Here is a 22,594-nt window from a genome sequence, read left to right as displayed (position 1 = left end):
GTCAGGATATGTGTGTGGGAGTCGTGGGTTTATCCTCCCCACAGAGCTGCTGCCAGCAGTGTCCCAGGGAGCTCCAAAGCAGCTGCACACACAGCCTGGCACAGAAATTTGGGGCAGGAGGGAGAGAGGGAGGGAACATTCCTGTGAGCTCTTCATTAGGAGAGATGCCGTAAACATCTTTTGACTACAGAATGATAGAGAGAAAATAGTGGAAAAAGGGAGAAATAATGCAGAAAAAGGGGAGTTGTTAGTGAAATTAATGTAGGCAATGTAGCTGCTTCATTCCATATGCACATTGGATTCTGCTGCCTTTCCTTCTACATGCTTTTGTCTGCCAACAGAAATCACTTTTGCCTTACCCAGACTGGCATTCACTTTGCTTTTGTGCAGATCCCTTCTTCTGGAAATTCTGAAATTGGAGAGAGTGCAGATTATTCCTTTGTGGAAAAGGTAAAGAATGGTCTCCTTCAGAGGATATCCCTTGATTTCCCAATGTTTTTACAGGTGCAAATTCCAGCCCAACCCAAGCAAACCAAGGAGTGTTCATATCTCTTAAATACAACCTGAGTAGTTATACATTAGTAATATAATAGTTTGTGTTTAGCTGTGCAGTGACTTTGGTTAAAGTGAGTCAGGGAGTCTTTTTTAAGACATTGTGAGATGAAGAATTCAGTCACTATCTTGATAATTAATCACAATACTGAAATCTGTGCTATATTGCAAGTATTAAAATACATTTTTTTTTATCTTTAAAGGACATATGTTTGGCAAATGATATCACACAATGTACTATGTCTTATATTATAATCTACTAAATCTGGCTAAGGGCAGTGTTTTGAAGGCGTTTTCTCCAATTATGTTCTAAAGCATAAGAAAGAATTCTGTGAGATATTTTAAAGCTCAAAATAAGTGCTCATGGAGACTTCCATCATCAAGAAATAGTGGGAGTACTACAAGGTAAATGCAGCAGGTGGTAGTGCTACATTGCCATGTTCTGTGTCATTCATGCATGTTGTTTGGTTGTATATTTTATTACTGGTTCCAGAACGCATCTGAAAGTGACGATGATGAAGTTGATGGCAACAATATATGTGGTTTCCGAAAGAAAAAGGGAATCAAAGGTCCTACAAAGTATATTCCTCCTTTAGAAAATGAGAAGATGGAGCTGTCCCACACCTCAAAAACCCCAGATCCTTGTTCTCTTAAAGGAACCACTGGTTGCTCAGAACTGCCATCAGAGCAGTCTCTTCAAAACCCCACTGCCTTTCCTCAAGTACAAAAGGACAGAGGAGATCATGACAATTCCAATTCTGGCAGCGATGGTAAAGAAGAAAGGTGTGGAGAAGCACGAGAAACCCTGGAATATGCTGATACTGGGAGAAGAATATTAGGAAAAATGCATGAGGAAACAGATACAGCAGCTCAGATGAAGCTGCCCCCAGGTGTGCAGCCTGTGAGGGGTGCAGAGAAAGGTGGTGGCTGCATGGAGGCAGGGCAGAGGGAGAAGGACAGTGAGCTGGCAAGGGGTAAGCCAGAAGAAAGGGATGGGATGGAAGAAAGGGTTGTCAAGTTTCATGTGACAAAGGTGGGCTCCCCAGGAACTGCTGCATCCATGCCAGGGAGCTGTACTGCCGAGCCCTTCATGGGGCCACCTGGCATTTCTAAACAAAGCCTACAAGAGCTGAAAAACCTGCTGGGTGAAGGTCATCTGCCTTGTCACGGGCCCCATTTCTGTGGCAAGGCAGGAGGCACTCTTGCTCAGAAAAATTTGAAACCCCGGGAGAAAGCAGCTGACAAGCAGGGCCGGCCCTTTGAGACTTTTAGTCCCCATTTTGGAGAGGAAAAGCAAAAGTATCTCAGCTTCCACAAGGAGGGAATGGGGCAGCAGAGCAAAACCCTCCTGGTCCTCAGCTCTGCCGGCTCTGACCAGCAGCAGCCAGTGGGAAGTAATGTGGATCACCTAATTCTGGGACTGCCAGCCACTCCTGCAGCTGCAGCCAGCTCAGCTCCTGAGGCTCAGTTTGACTCCTCCACAGGCCTGGACGGTAAGGGTGCTTCAACATCACCTGCTCTCCTCTTAAAGAAAGTGCTCCTGTGCTTTTGTGCTGCTTTGCTAAGCTGTAAACTTGTCAGAGCTAGTGCAAGAGAGAACTGACACCTGTGGTTTCTGTGTGATCAGGATGGATTGAGTATTGTGCTCTACATTTATGCTGTTTTTTTTTTTTTTTTTTTTTTTTTTAAGCAAGGCATTTATAAAGCCCAACTGCCTGCCAAAACCTTTCACGCACAAGTGGCCATGTCTTTTTCAATAAAACTGAAATATTTCCTCATTTAAACTGAGTGCAGGCAGCATTCCCAAAATTCTGCTAGATGCTGCAAAGTTCTGATGGCATCTGTGCTTCTTAAAATTTCCTTTTTTTAAAAAAAACATTTCCAGCAGTAGAAATTGCTCCCATGTAGAGATGATTTCAATTATTTGTCTTGTGAGAGGACTGGAATGCAAAAACATCTCTTACAAATTATAGGGGAAGAAAAGCAAATGAGGCAGAGAAAACTGCCACTTATTTTCATGCTGTTCAATAAGTCCATTTTGGAAGTGTTTATAGAGACAATTAATTGCTACTAATAGACTGTGATTTCTTTGTAAAAGCTTCTGGTCTAGCTGGATCAACAAACTGAAAACTATTATTAGCTATGATAATGTAATGGGCTTGAACAGTTTGTTGTTCTGTTTCCAGGATGCACAAAAGCACCAGTTTGTCAGTTGTATGAATATGAGATTAATACATTTCCATGAGCATCAGACCAAGATCACATTATCAGCTTTCCAGGACAGATATCTTTCCTTTTGACTTATCTTGCTTATACAAGAAGTATGAATCTCTTAACTGATAAAATACTTCTTCCATCATTAACTACGTAACAAAATATAATAGTAGCAATTATATTTTTGCAATAATATTAATTTATTCTGCTTTTTTCAAGTCTCCTGACAGATGGATAGAAACCCTGCTATAGATACTCTGAAAACAGACAATTTGAACATGTCAATTGTGTTAGATGCTGCAGAATTTCTTGGTAGACATTTTGTATTACCCAGTTTGAACAAGCCTGAAAAAGATATCCATGAACAGTATCAGTGTTTACTGAAGGCACTGCATGAGAAATACAAAGCTTTGAAAAGATACTTCACACTTGAACAACTCTCTAGTCATGTTATTAGAATAAAAAGGTTAGAGGATTATTTCTCAGCTTATGCTTGATGCTGTTCCCTTTCCAGACTATGTTTCTTTTTTTTTGATTGATAAATGCTAGCAAAATTCGTTATCAAAATTTTAACACTACTGTATTCTCATTGTCTGCTAAACCAGCAAGTATATTTTTAAACATAGGACTAATTACTCTTTGTCATAGCACCACTTACAAGGTAGAGGTAACTGATGAGATTAATTGTAGATTACACAGGGAGATTTTGACCCAGTTGTAACCATTCAACATGAACTAGCTAATCCAAGCTTATTACCCAGCCAGTAAACACAGGCATTTTGTCTTCAAAGAAGTATTAGAGGTGGATGAAAGACTGATCTCTGAAAGTGGGTGTATATTTCCACTCAGTGGGGAAGAAGTTCTGTGATGATTATTTAGGTCATTTGTGTGACTCTGAGATCCCTAAAGCACCTGGGATCAATCCTGCCCTGGGTGGCTGGTGGTGGTGATGGCTGCAAGAGACCTACAGATGAGAACTAGCTATGAGGGGAGCTGGGAGAAAACTACTTTGCCTCATCAGAAGAGTATTCAATATCAAACATTTTGGAATCTCATGAGGTTTGGATTCCATTTGGCTTTCACCAAACAAGTTGTAGAGCACACTGTGCATTTCAATAGTAAATGGAATGCACAGAAATAGTTTCTACCTAGTAAGAACTGCATATGTTCAAAATTTAATTTTAATTTCATATATTCAGTAACTTAACTGAAGAAAATAAAATTTTAGATAAAATTTTAGATAAAATTCTCACTCTTTAATGAGCCTTTGCATGAATAGTATTTCATGGCTGCCCATGGTAATTTATCAATTGATAAGATCAAATCCTATTTTAATTTTTTTTTACTAAAACATTATGTTAAATATTTCAGTTACCAAAGTGCATGAATCTTGGATCTAAAGATATTTTGACATTGATTAGATCTGAAATACAGTCTCAATAATTTTCAAGTTTTCAACGACTTGAACTTCTTCAAATCAGAAGACTTCATCAAATATGTTTAGAAAAATTACAAGAGGTTATATTTCAGATCCACTCAGTGTTGAGATATGGCCAAAACAGAACTATAGTTTATTGTTATAAAAGTACACATTTAAAGGACAATCTAGAGATCAGCAGTAGAAAAGTTAAAATATGTAGCTGACCACCAGTGATTCAGAGTACATCAGAGGATTTATATGCAGTCATGTTAGTTACATGGCTAACCTAACATCTCTCTAAAATGATAGCTCCATACATTTTTCCAAAATTCTGATTGGACAATGTGGAAGTATTACTGCATGTGCATTTTGTCCATTTCTTGTCAGATATTTTGTAAAAGAAGTGCTTGGGCATGGGAAAAATAACAGAAAAGAAGCCAACATGTCAGATATTTGGGTTAGTAAGAAAAATGTCAGAGAAACTGGAGCTGAAGCTAAAGCTAAAACTCTATCTAATAAAGTGCTTTTCCATGGAAGGATAGAAACTAACACATGCAGCTAATTAGGTGAATATACTTACAGCACTAGCCTGAATTTAGGAATTTTATTTGCCAAAGTGTCTGTATGGGATAATGATGTGCATTTCTGCAAGTTGGTATGGAGTCATCAATTACCAGGTGCTTGTTAGGCTGTCCAATGCCTGCATTCTTGGGATTCAAGGAAAGACGATTCCAAACAGTAAAGAATAAGAATAACAGTAAAGAAAGTATGTAATGTGAAATAACCATTCATAGTATGTACATGCACACAGGATGACTTCATGCACGTGCTGTATGTATAGTGTGTATAGCAGGTGTATATTGACCTCTCTAAAGTGAAATCTCACCACGTGCTGCTCTGCATGTTACTAAATTAGAATAGTAATGCCATAGTGACCAGAGAGGAGGCCAAAGGGAATAATTTTATTCAAGCAATGTGAAGCACCCAAGGATCATAACACCCCAGAGTCTTGGTGGGACACAGGAGGTGTGGGCTCCCAGAGCCAGGGACTGCAGGTGGCCCCAGCAGCCACAAGCACTGCATGGGCAGAAGGATCAGCTGAGCCTGCTGGCATCACACAGGCTGAGGAGAAATCACTCTTCTGGACCTTGGGAAACAACATCACCCCCAGGTAGCCACAGGTGAGCAAAGCACTGGAATAAGTCTGTCACCTGAGGCTTCAAATTTGCTTTGCATGTCTTGGTCTGTAGCCAGGATAAAACATATTTTAAAATCTACTCAGTGCAGACTGCAGAGCTGGGCATCCAGAACAGCTCAGAAGCAGGTCCTCTCAACAGGACTCATCTTCTTGAGTATACATCAAGTATGTGGCCATGTAAGACACAAGACCACGTTTGAGAGAGAGGAAATTTTCTGAAAAAAGAAAATATGTTTTGGCTATGGCTGCAGGTACCAGTGGCTACCTAGTGACTGTTGAAATTTCAAGTGCACAAGAAAGTCTGAATGCTTCAAGAATCACATGCTGACCCCAAACACTAAGTTCCTTTGTTAACTTGGCTTTTCAAAGAAAAGCATATCAAGAAAACACTAGCAGGCTGTATTTAATGCTTAAAAGTGGATTTCATCAGTCCTACAAGAAATCTTGTTTTCTACTACAATAGTAACCACATTGACTTTTTCAAAGCTCTTATTTTTAATAATGAGGCACTAACAAATGATGCTACCTAATATTTAGGGATGGAATTATGAATCCTTCAGTGAAGCAATAGCTTAGGCTTTTCTCTCCATGGACATAAAATATTTTTCTGTCACAGTTTAAACCAAATTTCAACTCCCCATGTGGTTTCACTGTCCTCTGTGCTCACCTGGAGGAGATATGTCTGCCCCCACTGATTCTGCTCAGTAAATCTAGTCAGTCATAAGGAAATAGAAATGAGACTCTTTGGGAGACAATCAGAGGATGTAAGTAGTCACTTCATAGTCACTGCCTCTGCTGTAATTCCTGAAGCATAACAATGTCTCACTTTGGGACTTCGGACTGTCTTTTTCACTTGGTGCCCTTTTTGGCTTTGTATTTGACACAACCTCTGCCATTCTTGCAGCCCTCCTAAAGTGGAGAACCAAAGACATTCTGTTTCTTCATGTTCTTTCCTCATTCCTTACCTGGGCTCAACAAGATTTTTCTCTGTTTTTCTACATTTTTAACTGAGTTTGAGCATAGCAGGACTGAAGCTCAGCTCCATTCTAAACTGTCTTGGTTGCACTTATTTTCTGTTGAAAAAAACTCGTATTTTTTGTCTTTTTCTTTCCTTTTCTTTTTGAACTAAGCTAGATACAACTCACCATTTTTTTTAACCTAACAAACTCTAAGAACAAACCAAAGGAATCAAAAACTCTTTAGTCCTTCATCTTCCATACTAATAGCTGAAATCTTCCTCCTCTATGACTCTCTATGATTTCCCACTTTTCCTCTTAATCTGTATAAAAGAAAACTACTCAGACAGGACTTCCATCTGGTCTTTCTGATCTATTTTGACCTCTTTCAGCTGAGATTCAACTCATCTATCTCTGGTGTTTGTTGTAAGCTAGTCATGGCATGACTCTGTGTGAGAAGGAGATGTATTCAGACAGTAAGTCTTCCCATCCACTGAAGATGTTACTTTCTTTACAGTAAATGTTAAAGCCAAAAATTGCTAGATTTGACTTAATGTAAGGGAAATGCATTCTCTGATTTTTATGACTGCCAGCTGCCTCTCCTTCTACAACATGTTCCTGAAAAGTTCAGTCCTTACCTTCAACACTGTACAAAGTCTCTTCCCTGTTTAGCCTTGCTTCCCATTTAGTGTGGTGCTCTCTCTCATTCTGGAAGTGTTCAAGGCCAGGCTGGATGGAGATTTGAACAACCTGATCTAGTGGAAAGTGTCCTTGCCTGTGGCAAAGGCACTGGAACTAGATGATCTCTAATGTTTCTTTCAACCCAAACTGTTCTATGATTGTCTTGATTTTTTACAATTAGGACAAATCATTAGGCCAGAAGGGATTTCCCAGTTTGCAACAGCAAACATCATCTTGTTTAGGATTATCAGTTAGGTAATTCCATTGGGTATTACACAGCTTGTTTTTTTTTCCAGACAGTTCCACATATTGTTTTCAAATCCTCTAAATTTTGTGTGTAACTGTGATGATTTACTCATTCACTACAGAGGAGCCGTTTTTATAAAATATCCTGGAATGTAGAAAAATGTAAATGATTTCTTTTATATTTCATTTATTGAGAGATAAAAATATATTTTGCATTTGACACTTGAAGACGTATCTTTTCTGAGAAGCTGTGCCATGCTGTTATACACTTTGGAAAGAATGATTCATGGCTAATTGAAGCTGTATGTCAGCCTCTAAATTAGCTATAGAACTCATGAGAAAGCTGAGCTTCTACATGGTGATGCCAGTAAAAAGCCTGCTTTGAAATTAAGTTTAAAAAAGAAAGCAGACCCTCATGAGACAAAGAAATAAATGGAAAAAAATTAATTGAAAGTTTCACTGTCAAACAGATCAGGGAAATATTTTTACTGTCACACATCTTTTAGGAGTTTCTAGTATGCTAACATATTTATTCCCCTGCTAAGAGTCTTATAGGTGAGTTAAAATATAAGGTAGGAAACAAATTTTTATGTACTTTACTGCAGAAATTAAATCAATAAACAGTTTTGGAGAAACTTTTTTTTCAGGTAAGAAAGAAATGGAAATTGAGTATTTTTTCAATCACAGATGCTTCTGATCACTACATCAATAAAGCATCCAAATGCAACTCATGCCTACTTACCCTGTCAAAAAAACAGATGGGAATAGAAAAGTAGCAATAAGAATGACATCAACTCTAGGAAAAGCTGTTGTGTAAGGTTTGAGAAATAAAGGTGTTTAATGTTTGAAGGCAAAAGTGAGAACAGCAAATAGCATGCAGTGCAAAACAAGTCAACTGGCTGTTCTTAAATATACAAACCAGAGTTCTGTAAGGAAGGAGAGACATGTTTAAATTAGTTCTGATAGAAATTTCCATAGGATTTAGAAGAGTGTAGATTTGTGATTACCCTGGGGGACTCATTGCTAGTGAATACCATCCACACAAGGTGTCTGTTTTTATAAAAGGGGTCAATATAGATCTTCAGAGCACCCTATGTTAGAGTTCTAACATAGTAACTGCTTCTAGTACTCAGAAATTATTTATTTTAGTTGTGGCGTGGTTTAATAAAGGACTGAGGGAAAGGGTGGCCTTGAACAAGTTGAAAATGAGAGATTGACCTGGGACATGCACTTTCTTCTGCTTTGGCACTTTTCTGTTGCTGAGAAGGGAAAGCTGATGTCAACTCTTTGCCCTAGCTGCTCTTAGCAGTATGGATGATTTCAATATTAATAATCTAAGAATGGCACCATTCTTCCACTATAAATATTAATAGTAATAATAACATTATATTATTGGTTATATTTTTAGTTTTGTGTGATTAATATTTTAAAATATGTGAAGATATTTTGTACTAGTTACAGTAGAAAAAGGAATATTACCAATTGTTTCTCTGTGATAACTTAAATGGGAAATGCAAACAGAACCATAGACAAACAAACATTAGGTTCTTTTCTGTGTCCTGCCAAAATGATGTAGATGTTTAATGATCTGCTTAAAGAAAGACATCCATTCTGGATTTTTATTTGATTTTTAAAATTAAAATATGAACAGAAATCTGAGCATCTCATTCAACTTATGTGTTATGAAGAGGAAAATGCCCTTATTTCTAACACCCAGAAACCTAGAGAAAAAGTCATAGTCAAAAACAGAATCCTCCCTTAGAAGAATGTAAAACTTTCAGACTGTGATTCTACATCAGCTATGCCTGTCAAATAATTATTACCTACTTTTCCTCTAGTAACTAATGCTCTGGATAATGACTGTATGAACTGAGTAAGGACAGAGTACTCCCTTCCCTACTATACCTTTCCAAACTTTAATAATTATTGCCATCATGGATGTGGTTTGACAGTGATTTATTAAGTGGCTTCTGAGAAAATATATTTTGGGTCCTATGCAGTAGAAAAGTGAGCAGTTCGTAGTTATTCACTAATTATTACTTAAGAAACAAATCCCCTCTTATATTCCCAAAATCAACCAGAGGTGACATCTTTGTCTATCTTACAATTTACAGAAACATTATTTCAATGAGAAAGCTAATCTGCAAATTATATAAAAGATGAACTCTAAAAAGCATGTGAAGTCTGCAAGACTGTTTCTGTTGATGCTAAGAGATTTTGGAAAAAAGTTCTTGTAAATGAATAAGTGTCTTTTGCCTAGCAGGGTGTCTACACTGGTATATAGATTAATTCTAGACCAATATATACAATTTATTCTCCTAATTTAAAAAGATGTATCGTTGACCATAAGAGTCCAATTGGAGAAGACAAATTCTTGCTTCTTTAGTTATTAATTTTTGTTTTCTTAGTATTCTTTAGAAATATGTTATGAGTATGAATTTTCTGTGAATGTTTGTTCACATAATGGAATTTATGGTATTTATTCAAATAACTTTAACTTGAAGACAACACACATATATAAAATTTTGAAAATTATCGGACATTGGCAGATGTTTATATTAAGTATATTTGTAGCTGTATTTTTAAAATTAATTTATGCATCAACAATATGAATGCACATAACATTTGTGTTTTTCTTATATACTGATTTATATAATCTATATCTCTCAGGAAAACTGTTTTAAATAATTAATTAGATCAGAATTAAAATTGCTGTTTTTTTCATGATTTATATACTTTTACCTGAAAAATATTTGTTCAGTAGATGGAAATTTAACAGAAAACATTTCAGGACATTTTAAAAAATGCTTGCAGAATTTACATCAAATGTTGTCTGATGTCAAGGGCTGTCAGCCAAACCTTTCTTTGAGCAATACAAAGACAAAAATCTCAGTGTGACAGGTGGTGGACAGGAAATGTTTGCCATCTTTGCCAAGGAAATTAAACATGCATAAAAAAGGCATTGAGCACTGCTTTAAAGGTGAAAACCTCAGATTTCTGTCCCTGAAGTTAAAACAAAAACTTCTCTTGATAGGAAGATTTAGGACTTCGAACTTTAGGAAGATTTTCAGAATCTTTGAAGTTTGTTAATCTATTGAACAACCACAGTTTATACCTGTTAATAAACTTCTAAATAATGGTCATGTTCTTAAAAAAGTCAAATCTGGTAAATGCCAGTAAACCTGCATCTTGTAAAACAACATTACAGGATAACTGAAGTGGTATTCAATTAACTTTCCTCGTGGCATGGGCAAGACAAGACCTGTTCTCCCTGCCCACTCTTTTGTTTTGGCAGCACCCACAACAGAGTGAGTGTTACACAAAACATTTAAACATTTAAACATTATTTAGTACTTATCTTTTAAAGGGCATATTGCCCCAGTGTTTATAGAGGACATTGTGGAAAAAAAGCTATTTCCATAAGGAACTTAGAGCTGAAACAGACCAAAGAGAAAGATGTCATGAAGTGAAGTGAATCTGACAAAATTATTTTCTTTCTATTCAGTTTTTACTCTGTTCTCCTATTTACTTGAATTTTGGTCTGCTTTCAGCTGCCATTCCTTATAGAGCACTGTTATTACTCAACTTTTTCTTACTTGAAGCCCTTGAAGGCTGCTGGTGAATGGTTGTTGTTGGAGATCTTCCAGGTTCCTTTAAGACCTGCAAAAATTCATCTGTGCACATCCTTGGGAAGAATGGAGGACTTTTCTCCCAGAAATGTGAAAAGAAATAAATTTTTTCCCAATTTTTTGCCCATTAATGTGAAACATTACTCTTGGTTGTTTTAGTCTATTGTACTAAGTGGAAGTTAATGCCTTGTGTGGTTTAACTTGAACAAAAACAATACATAGATACTCAAAAGAAAAGCAGGCTGAGAGACTGAGATTGAAAGGAAGTTACTGTGCCCATCTCTCTGCTTCCATGATAGAATTTATACTCAGGTGTTGTTGCCTTCATGTCAAGAAGTTCATAGAGCCCTACAGCTTCTGCAGTACAGCTGGTGACTCCATAACAGCAAATGCATAAATGCATAAACTTCCCTTAAAAGTCATTGCCTGTGCTGGAGAAGACAGCAATCCTCCTCAAGAGACCTTGAGAAAGGTTTAGTAGAAGACAAGTGCTCTTTTTATTATGTTTCTGTATCAATACACTTTGCAAAGTCATTGAAGACACAGCACCTATATTCTGTCAGTTTTCAGTCAGAAATAGGTGTCCAGTTACTGCTTTTGTCCCTAAAAACACTCAAAAAACCTCATAAAACCTGGTTTTACTATGTATTCTCTTGTTAACTGGAAAAAGAGTTTAAATTACAGACCATTCTAAAAAATAAGGAATTTTATACAGGATGGCAGGGAAAAATACATGTGTTTATTTCCAAAACTCTTTCATGATCCATAAATTTTTCTCATTTCTGTTTTTTACATCCCATGCCATCATTTCTTACTACTGCATTTTTTAGGAGAACAGCCTTATTCAGCACTCATTATTTTGTTTGACATGAACATTCCTCTTCACTTCTAGCATTCAACAGAGACCCTGATGTAAACGGCCTCGAAAACCCAACTCTCCTTTACCTGCTCTCTCATATTGAATTTATTAAGCAGCAGATGGCCAGGGACAACGTGCAGTTTGTCAGATTTGAGTCAATAGACCTCCATGGTGTGTCAAGATCAAAGAATGTTCCTTCTCGATTTTTTCAAGTAAGTTTTTTCATTTCTAGTTGTACCTTTATGTGTTTTCACGCCCCCATCCTTAAATTACATTTTTTGCCATACTGCAGGCAGCAACTCCAACTTAGAACAAATTATCTGTTCCCTCCCCTTGCTCATGTTCCCAAAGGATCTGGACTTCTTTCATCATTGCAATCATTTATTCCTCTTTTTTTCCAAACAGTAATCTAATTAGATAAGGCTAATAATTTAAGTTCTTTGAAGTTCTAATAATCTCTTTCCTCAGAAACATCTTTTCAGATTCAACACATTATAAAAATTTTTAGTTTGCTGAACATCTCTAAATTGCAAAAATAAAAGGAGTGTTTACACTGAAAGAAATAAAGTGACTGGAAATAAATTCATTTTAGTTACGAGAAGTTTCATAATTATCAATATGGAAAATATAATTGATTTACACAATGATTTAACAGCAATATTTGCCATATTTCCATTCAAGAAATAAAAATCAAATTAGAAAGCAGGATAAATTAGGTTCCAATGTTCAAGAGGAAGAGTTACTACTATGGGGTAGTAGTAACCTTTGACATCTTTTTCAGTGCCAAATGGACAGCTTAGAAGAGCAGAGTTCACCAGAATGTGCAGTTTTGGTTATGGTGTCACACACTGATACTGTTGACTGCCAGCTGCTTAAAAGAAGACAGATTTCTTTCATTCATTCATTCATTCATTCATTCATTCATTCATTCATTCATTCATGCGAAGAGAAGCCACCATATGCAATTTCCATCTGGATATGCAAAATTGGCTATTTTCAGCTCAGAGCTTGCCCCTTTAGGGTTTGTTCTGTCTCCTCTACTCACACAAATAGCAATTTTTTCCTTAGAAGAATAAAGCTAAGATGTAAATATGAGCCAAATTCCACTTGATAGAACTTGGCCTAATTGCATCTTTCATCGGAAAAATGTTTGGTCATAAGGTAAGTCGTAAAGGTGCTTGATTGAAGGTAGATGTTCCTTCCTTGGGGTCTCACCTGCATTTCATTTTTATCAGTTGAAGCTTTCTGTTCAAATGGAGAACAAAGTATGAGATTTTCTTTCCTGGAAGTGCTTCCCTGCATTTTACCCCAAACTTTTCAAGTCCAGAAAGTGAGATTTCTCTGTTAAATGTTGCATCTGAGAAACAGTATTTAAAGAGAAGTTACAGCCTGAATTGAATTGATCTGAGTCTTGTGTGGTCACTTGGTTCTACTTAAACAAAATGGTCAGAGGGTATGGAAGCTGAATAGACTAACTATAGATAAAAAGTCTGACTTGCAAAGAGTGCACCTAACTGGTGACACCAATTATATAAACACCATACAAGAAAAGTGTTGAACAATTTTTTTGTCCTTTATGGAAATTTTAAAAATGTTCATTGATGTCATAGTTTTCATATCAATCTTTCAGATAGTTGTTCTGCTTTATAAAGGCACAGTAACTGGCTTTTACCCTCCATGTCAGTGAGCACTGCATTTTATTGTTCTTTTACAAAAATATCATTGTTCTACCTGAGAATCTGAATTTTATATCTTTTCTATACACAAAAATACCATTGAGCTCTTTTCTGGTTAGGTAATATGTCATTCTGCTCTGTGTTTAGGAGAAAGCAATACATGGTATTGCCATGCCCAGAAGTTACCTTGAGCTGACGCTGAATCCTAAAGATAATGAATTAGACTACATAAATGCAACCAATTTCAATTGTGACATTATTCTGAACCCTGATTTATCAACATTTCGAATACTACCCTGGACTGAGCAGACTGCAAGAGTGATATGTGATTCCTTCACTGTGCTGGGCGCCCCTCTAATGACCTCCCCAAGGCACATTGCCAAGAAACAGCTGAGCCAGCTTCAGGACAATGGCTTTTCTTTGCACTCTGCATTCACTTATGAATTTTGTATTTATGGCATTACTGAGGTTGTAAATTCAAAGACAATATCCTTTCCTGCAGCCACGATACTAAATAACCATGACCAGACTTTCATTCAGGAGCTTATTGAAGGAATGTATTATGCTGGTGCCAACATTGAAAGCTTTTCTTCTTCCAGTGGGCCTGGGCAAATGGAGATCACTTTTCATCCAGCATTTGGCCTAGATGCTGCTGACAGTGCCTTCACATTTAGAACAGGCCTTAAAGAGGTGGCCAAGAAGTATAACTACGTGGCCAGCTTTTTCTCAGAATCAGGATTCTACAACCTGGGGGCCCTGTCACATAGCCTGTGGGATCTCAATGGCCAGAAGAATTTGTTTTCTGCTGGTTATGGAGTTGAGGAGCTCTCAGAGCTTGGAAAAAATTGGCTGTCAGGTCTCTTGGCTCACACAGCAGCTATCAGCTGCCTGATGGCTCCCACCACCAGCTGCCGCAAGCCTTACTCTAAATACAGTAAAGAATCCAAGGAGACTGTGAATGCAAATTGGGCATATAATGATAACAGCTGTGCCTTCAATGTCAAATGCCATGGTGGAAAAGGCACTTACATAGAGAACAAATTGAGTTCTGCTGCAGCAAACCCATACCTGGTCCTTGCTGCCACTATTGCTGCCGGTCTAGATGGAATAAAGAGAGGACTCAGCTATGATGATATGCTTGAAGAAGAAAATCACACTGGTGATCTGAAACATTCATCTATCCCTCTGAAGCTAGAAGATGCTCTGGTTGCACTTGAGAAAGATTCGTGCATTAAGGAAGCATTAGGTGAAACTTTCATCCGGTACTTTGTTGCCATGAAGCATTATGAGTTAGAAACTGAAGAAATGGATAGTGAAAGGAATAAATGCCTGGGATATTTTATTTAGAAGGAGCACTCTTCTGTAGTGATGCTGTGTAAATGCATACAGTGAATGGCTAAGATTCTTGAAATTAGTACATATATTTAAAAGTGTTTTAATGCTTTGAGATTCCCCCTCCCTCCTTTGTATAGTACATGGTAATTACACTTTAATGTCCATGTACATTCTTGGCAGCACAAAGCTGATGTATTAATGAAATAACATTAAGAGGCTATTAAAACACAAGTGGAGATTTTTTGGGCAGACCAGCTGGTGAAATGAATAAAAGAGAAGGTGAAATGAAGAAGAGCAACTACACAATTGTAACAGGACTGTACAGCATGGAGAAAAATGGGAGTGATGGGGATAGTGGTGAGGAGTGGGGTTCAGAACTGGGGAAGGTGGGAAATCTCCTGTTCAGCATGGCTGTGGGATTTGTTCCAGCCTATTCAGTAACTGATGTGTGGCAAAACCAAAAGAATATGAGTTTGATTTAAAACATAAGCTAGAACAATGATCATTGTAGAGAGAGGGGCAAAGGGCTGAGGCAGTAGAACCTGAGAGGAAGGAATCAGTATCTTAATGGGCATAAATAAATAAGACAGGATGGATTATATAATAGTCTATACATCATGAATTCTGCTGCTGAATAGAGTTTTCAAGAATTATAGTCAATAAAGATATTAAAAGAAATCAAATGGTGACTTGGAGAGGGAATAATTCATAGAAAGGCAGCAGTGTCAGGCCACTGTGCAATAAAAAATGAACTGGTTTTATATCTGTTTTGATGGCTAATGTGTTAATTAACATTTAAATGGCAAATGAGGTAAGAAAGGGTAAAAAAGAAAGAGAATTTACATCTTCAACTGTACTTAATTGGGAAACTTGATTTTATCAAGGATGCAGAAGATGACTGAAAGGAGCAGAAAGAGTAGGCTGAAACCAAAAAGAGTGAAGATGCAAATTCAGAGACTGAAAAATCATGGTTAAAACAGAGGGAGAAAAGACCCAATCCTAAAATTAGAAATGGCAGCTGGTGTAAAGAAAAATAATTTTTTAGGAATAGAAGGAGGTGGGGTTTAGATTTGCTCTTTGATCTTGTTGCTACTGTCGTCCTATATTATTAAAGATATCATTTGTTTCATACACCATCTCTGCATTAACAGTGATTTCTGGTGGTCTTTATCTTGTCACAATACTTTGATCTATGTGTAGGAATTTGTGAGTGAAAGAGTTTGGTCATCAGTGGAGTAAAAACAAGATTCAGTCAGTGGAGAATCAGGAAGATGTGAACAGGAATGTGCTACTTGCCTACTGATGGATCTTCCATCCTTCCCCTAAAAGTCTTGTGCTTGAAATGTAGCACCTAGTATGCTAAAGCTTTTTTGTGTGATTCCAAAGAACTTGTTTTATACTCAGGTAGCAAGAGGAAATAAATAATCTAAAGAAACATGATGAATTCCGTCTCAGTCTGTCATTGCTGGGTGGATTTGATTTTCTCTTTTACTTACATGATACATTTTTGGATGGGCAATTTTAGGGTATCTAGGGGAGCACTTTGCTATGGGCTAATTTGCATTGGCCAGGTTTAGCCTTGCATTTGAGCAGAACTTCCCATTCTGAAAAAAATCTCTTTTACTGACCAAGCACTTCTTCAGGGGCTCTGGAAATCTGTCTTCTCTCTTCTCTTTCTGGTTACTTATCATTTTCACAATTTTCACATTTTCTCTCTTGTCAGAAGACACACATAAAAATTATTCTGTTGCTCAGAGAGCTTACTTAACATACTTAATATTTAGTCCCAGCAGTCACACAGATTAATGACTATTCTTTGGTGTGGGTTTATAAGACATTTTTTCATTTGCCTTGAATTTATAATTATCTGCCACTGTATATATTCTCTTTAAAAAAGATAATATATAATGGACTTCTATAACTGAATGTAATAAACATGAAGTTTATTACATATACTATATATATTATCCATATATTTTCTTATCACAACATTGACAAAATAACATCCTATCTAAACCTCTTGCTATATATGTCCAGCTACCTGACAGAAAGCCATTACTTATGAACAAAAAATCCTCAGGTATCTAGAACAGATGTTCTAAAAATTACAAACAGTTATAGCAAGATAAAATAAACCAAGAAAATAAATCTACAGGTATTTTTAATTAGTCCTCAATCACTCATACTCTGAAAAGACATTTACTATATGATTAAATGGAAATATCTCACGTTTCTGGAAAATGAATGTTTTGTTTTGTTTTGTTTTGGGGGTTTTTGAACTAGAAAGTTCACAGACAGAGCCTGGATCTAGTGGGTGTCAAATTTTGGTCAATATTGCTCAAAATTTTTTCCTAAATATATTGTATATAATGAAAATAAAGTAACTCCAACTCTGTGGGAAAGCATAAAAATATTTATTTCAACATGAGCAGTTATGAATTTTAAAGTTGCATGCATCCCCAACAATGTTTTCGTGCAAATTTCTTAAAAAGACAACAAGAAAAGGTTAATTACTTCAGTCTGCTCAGCTGAAATTAATTATTATTGACTGTTGTATTGTTAAAATTCCATCTTCAAGTGTTGCCTGAAAATACACTTTTCTCTTCTACAGGTCTGACAATGTCAAACCACAAAGTCATTGTTAGTTAGATAATATAAATATGTGCAATGTTGAAAAAAAAGGCACCTGTAATTGTGCATACATTCCTGATGATTTTCCAAGGTCATAAAATCACAGACCCATAGAATGGTTTGAGTTAAAAGGAATCTTAATTTGGAATCTAGTTCCAAACCCCTTGCCATGGGCATGGGCACTTTCCACTAGAACAGGTTTTCTGGAAGCCCCATTCAGCCTGAACAGATCCAGGGTGGGGCCTCTAGGAAAAAAAATACTCTTGAATAAAAGTAAACTGAGATACTACACTGAGACAGGGATGTGAAGAGCCTGTTTGTGCTTGTTCAGAGAGGAGTCTGGGTTGTGCTCATTTCACCAGCTCTCCAATTGCATAGAAGAGGCAGATCAGGAAATGTTAACAAGGATATAGCTTGCAAGAACAAAAACTTGATCATTTCACTCAATTAAATTTTTCTCATGATTTCATAGTAAGGTGACACACTTCAAATCCACACAGATTTATTGGAGAAAATCCTGGGGACCAAAGTAGGTGAATACATCTAGATAGGACCTATTTATTAGGAATAACTGAATTGTAGTGTGTAGCTTAGAATGTGGAGACAGAGTATAGGCTTTACTAATGGTTTTTGGGCATGTAAAAGATATAGCTAAGGAGTAGAATATTATATTTTCTTCCTATCTGATGCAGTTAGAACATATCATCATGTTTTCCTCAAGGAAGATTTATTTTAGACTGTTTGGAATACATCAGAGTGTTAAAAATAATGAAACTGGAACCAGGTAGATGTCCATGGAAAGTGGCAGGGTTTTGATAAGGGATTCCAAAGTTTAGTTTATGATGCACCAAGATAGTATATCCTGATGTGTGGTACCTTCATAATGTTTAGAGGTATAATGGGATGGTTTATTTTCATTGTTTGCTGGGTCAAATCAAATTACTTTTAATGGGAGAAATCTATCCATGATGAGTGTATGCAGAAGAAAACATACCAGAAGGTACAGACTAGCAAAGCAATCAGAAAAACTGATGTGGAGCTACAGTTAGGCAAATCATGTAATGGGACACTAGGGACACAGTGAAAATGTAGTGAAACACTATACTATCATTGCTCTGGTAAATTTTATGTTGAATGTATGCAGTGAGAAATGAAGGCACCTCATACCCCTGGTACACATCATGACTTGATCTTTTTTGCAATGTAGAATCAGAAAAATAATATAAAACCTACACACCCCTTCATACGGTAGCTTATTTTCAATTTGGAAATGCCATACTTCTAACTAGGCTTCAGGTTTCATGAGATATGAAAAGAGAATTGAATTTGTTCGCTAACATGTCTCCAGCTTGTGAAGGGGATGATGCCATGTAGGTGAATATTCAAATTTCATTCTTTCAGGCTCCAGCCAGAGGGCAGCAGTGCACTGTGCAGTGCTCCTCTGGGATCTGAAGCTGTCATGCTGTGCCCAAAAACACCCATTAAAACACACCCATATATTTTATAGATGTACTTACAATATTTTCTTTTAAGGTAGTATGGCAGCTGAAAGCTAATATCTTTTTCACTGGTTTAGCTAAGCTTAATTATCTGTTGAATTTGCATAGCCTTTTAAGTAAAGGACCATAGATCCAAAATTGTTTTCATTCTTGATAACAGCATTTAAATCTTAGCCTAGTAAAAGGCTTGTGTGTATGTGTGTATCATCTTCAGGTGCATCATCTTTAATAACATTGCAACAAAAGTACAAATCATTTAATGTCAGTATTCCGTTTTTGTAATTTAATGTAGGCCATTACTGGAATTTCTTTCATGTTTCCATCTTACTTAAATATTTGAGAGGTCTGCTTGCTTATAGGGGCTTCCATTTCACCTGTACTGTTATGTCATTGTCTTCTCATCTGCTGGAGGAAAATCATAAATGCATAGTGAAGAAACATATCCTAGATATGCCTATTCCAACCACCTTTCTATTTCTGAGCAGAAACATAACTTCACCCAGAATACGAATTATTGAAATTTAGATACACGTTCTAGATATCTGTCAGCATGTGGGATGACTCTTTTTTCAATGGTTCTGACTGCATATCTATATGACTTTGACTGCTACAACTCACATTTTTCAATATTGAATTTCTTCACAAAGTTACACTATTAAGTCTTAGCAATTCTTTTCCTCCAACACTTTCTTTTGAACACCTTCATGATTTTTTGGTTTAGTTTGGTTCTTTTTAACTAAACAGCTCAATTTTGTTTAAAATTCTTCAAATGCTAAAAAGAAAAATTGATCCTGCAAGGTTGTTGCAGAGCCTTAATTTAGCTGCTCTGGAACTCTGCTGTTTTAACTCATTTGAGTGCATCATCTGTGGAAAACATTCCAATGCAGTCCCAGGGTAAGGCAGTAAAGGAAGCAAAGAGGAGAGGAGCTATTTGCAATCAGCTCCACTAAAGGTGTTATTCTTGAGCAATGGGAGAAAGATGTGAAGAGGACTGAGCAGTGAGAGTGCTTTGTGCAAGCTCTAATTCATCACCTGAGAAAAAAAGACCAGCTCCTGGATGAAGAATGACTCGTTGAAGTTGAGAAATCACTTGGATGAGTTTGCAGCTACAGAACAATTTTTTTTTGATTGAAGGTATACAATAACAATTGTTCAATTTAATCTGCAATTTTGGAGTGCTCTTTGATTTCTTTGCTGACACTAAGCTCTCATCATAACAACACCCACAAATAGAGCCTTTACCATCTCACACTGCTGTGATGTTCCATTCTGGTAATGTTATGTCCTCAGTTTTTTGCTCTTTTGGTTGTTGTTTCGTTTTGGGTTTCTTGTTTTGCTGTCAGCACTTACAGAGCTGCAGCTGTACTGACACTGTTTTGTGCCTCTTCCATACACACTCTACATGGACTTTCTGTAGAATACTAAATTGAATTCAAAGCTAGGGGGCTCAAACTTACCCCAGAGAATTTTAGGCACGCTATTGGTACTCATCAGTCAGAATCTTAACTCCCATGCACCTCTGGCTGCTTATTGAAACAGACAGAAATTGCCAAAGGGCAAAAAATTTTACATTCTTTTCTATATTTTATTGTGTAATTCTCAAAATTAGAGCTGAGGACAACATTACTGAAATTTGCTTTCTTAGATATTGTACAACAGTGTACTGGGTCTGGTTGGGATAGAGCAGATTTCTTTCAAAGGAGCCCACATGGTGCTGTGTTTTGGATTTGTGAGTGAAACAATGTTGGTAACACATCAGTGTTTTAGCTACTGCTGAGCAGGGTTTATACATCGAGGTTTTCTGTTTCTCACTCTGTATCACCAGAAAATAGGCTGGGGTTGACAAGAAACTGGTTGGGGACAGAGCTACAGCAGCTGGTCCAAACTGACAGAAGTGAAATCATACACAGTATAACATGCTCAGCAATAAATCCAGGACGAGTCTTTCAGAGTAGGCACAGCATGGAGACACTGCACTCTCATCTGCCTGTGGGGTGGTGAGTGATTGTCCTTATGTCACTTGGGGATTTTTTCTCCTTATTCCTTCACATGTTAAATTGTCTTTACTCACAAGTTCTTCGTGTGTTTGATCTTCCATTTCTGTCCACGGTCCTGATGGGAGGGTGGGTGAGTGGGTGGCTGTGGGGGTGCTTAATTGCAGACTCAGTCAACCTGCCACAAACTGTTACTTGAACATTTGTGCCCCTGGCCTAAGACAAACCTAGGTGAAAACACTGTATAAACTGAAAAATCTTGGAGCTTTTGGAGAGGGGAGTAATTGATGTGTAGTGCTGGTGATACTAGGATTTTTGTGGGAAAGGTGAACAAGTCATGTTTTGTGATGCCGTATCAGTGTCTGGATTAGAAGCAAATGTGCTTTAATTCAGATGCTGTGTTCTGAAAGCTGTTTTTTAATATTTAAATACTTCATTGGCTGCAGATACTTTGCCACAGGGTAGCATCAGTGGGTTGATAAAGTTCAGCCTATCCTCCAGCAGCACCCAGTGAGCACATCATCAGAGGGTCACAGCAGAGTTGCACAGTGAAATCATCTGTGTCCCTGTACATCAGTGTTTCACACTGGAGCTACAGTCACAATGGATGGTACTGGAAGTGAGCAAGAACCTCCCAATGAAGCTATACCATAAAGTTCTGTATATTTTACAGCAAATAAATATAAATTTACAACAGCATTACATGCTGAGTGTCTCTGTAATATGTGCTAAGTCATGGAGATTCATGATAAAGCTCATTTTAAGCTCCCATGTAATGTACAATAAATCACTAAGTTATAGCAGGGCCCAGCTAGCACCTTGCTGTATCTGGGCTATTGCTATTACTGCTGCAGTCATATGGGGTATCTGCCATTGACAAGCAGAGCTAAGGAAAATGGTAAATTGGTTTGACTTTGAGAGTGCACACAGAACACACAGTGGTCACCTATTACTGCTTCAAATTTGTGCTTCCTTTGGGATGCTCACAATTCTGCTCAGAAATGTGATAGCTTCACAACACACACAGGGTCATGCCAACAAAATAGTTTTAAACATCAAAGGGCAGTGAGGTGGCCTCTTTAGCACAGGTATTCTGCACATTGCTCCACCACTGCTGACCTGCTGACCTTGCTCAACAGTGACAGAGAGCTGATCCCAGGGCTCTGTGGGTTGCCTTAACAGCATATGCATTCATTAAATAAATAGTTAAAAGTAACATTCAGTTCTCCTTTGAGGATACTTTACCATTCCATGAAGTCTTCACTAGACACTGGGTAAACAATATCCACAGGAAACTCTGGAAAATATCACTTTAGAACTTACTTTAGTTTTGTTTTGATTAATAGCTTCAGATCAGTCACATTTTCTTGTGATTAGTATTTTCTAATATTTTCACTGAAAACTTAGGGCAGTGCTCTTAACAATATACCTTTACATAATATATGTTTACACTCTAATTTTGGTGTGCTGAAGGTGGAAAGGCAGATGTACAGGCATCAATAAAACCAGAAGAATGAGAAAGAAAAGCTGATGCTGATTATGGGAAAGAAAGCAGAGATCATATGGCTGCTTCAGACAAAAGGCTTCATCCAATAAATACTTGACACATGACCCATCAACAAAGAAGTGGGTGTGAAGGATGTCTCTAGAGGCAGTTCCCAAGTGGAAGTTATTTTGGAGACAGATAACAAAGCTACTTTGTAA

General features: G+C 37.2%; 2 protein-coding genes across 2 annotated transcripts in view; one reads left to right on the top strand and one right to left on the bottom strand.

Moving 5' to 3' along the window:
• PHF3 (PHD finger protein 3) overlaps positions 1 to 22,594 on the bottom strand; it is a 193,818-nt gene that overhangs the window by 139,339 nt on the left and 31,885 nt on the right. The window lies entirely within an intron of this gene.
• Positions 1,010 to 16,175, top strand: LGSN (lengsin, lens protein with glutamine synthetase domain). Its single transcript, XM_056488615.1, has 3 exons — positions 1,010 to 2,045; positions 11,789 to 11,967; positions 13,579 to 16,175. The coding sequence occupies exons 1-3, from the start codon at positions 1,010 to 1,012 to the stop codon at positions 14,776 to 14,778; spliced, it is 2,415 nt and encodes an 804-aa protein (XP_056344590.1). The 3' UTR covers positions 14,779 to 16,175.

Source organism: Oenanthe melanoleuca, chromosome 3 (assembly GCF_029582105.1).
Source record: "Oenanthe melanoleuca isolate GR-GAL-2019-014 chromosome 3, OMel1.0, whole genome shotgun sequence".
Taxonomy (NCBI): Eukaryota; Metazoa; Chordata; class Aves; order Passeriformes; family Muscicapidae; genus Oenanthe; species Oenanthe melanoleuca.
The sequence above is the reverse complement of the archived record's forward strand: the minus strand, read 5'-3'. Positions and strand labels throughout refer to the sequence as shown.

What these genes read in the sequence shown, in the direction of transcription:
- LGSN (XM_056488615.1), top strand. Translation starts at nt 1,010, where the DNA reads ATGTTGTTTGGTTGTATATTTTATTACTGGTTCCAGAACGCATCTGAA. An exon ending in CTCCTCCACAGGCCTGGACG is followed by an intron (nt 2,046 to 11,788) that starts GTAAGGGTGCTT and finishes CTTCACTTCTAG; the next exon opens with CATTCAACAGAGACCCTGAT. An exon ending in TTCCTTCTCGATTTTTTCAA is followed by an intron (nt 11,968 to 13,578) that starts GTAAGTTTTTTC and finishes CTCTGTGTTTAG; the next exon opens with GAGAAAGCAATACATGGTAT.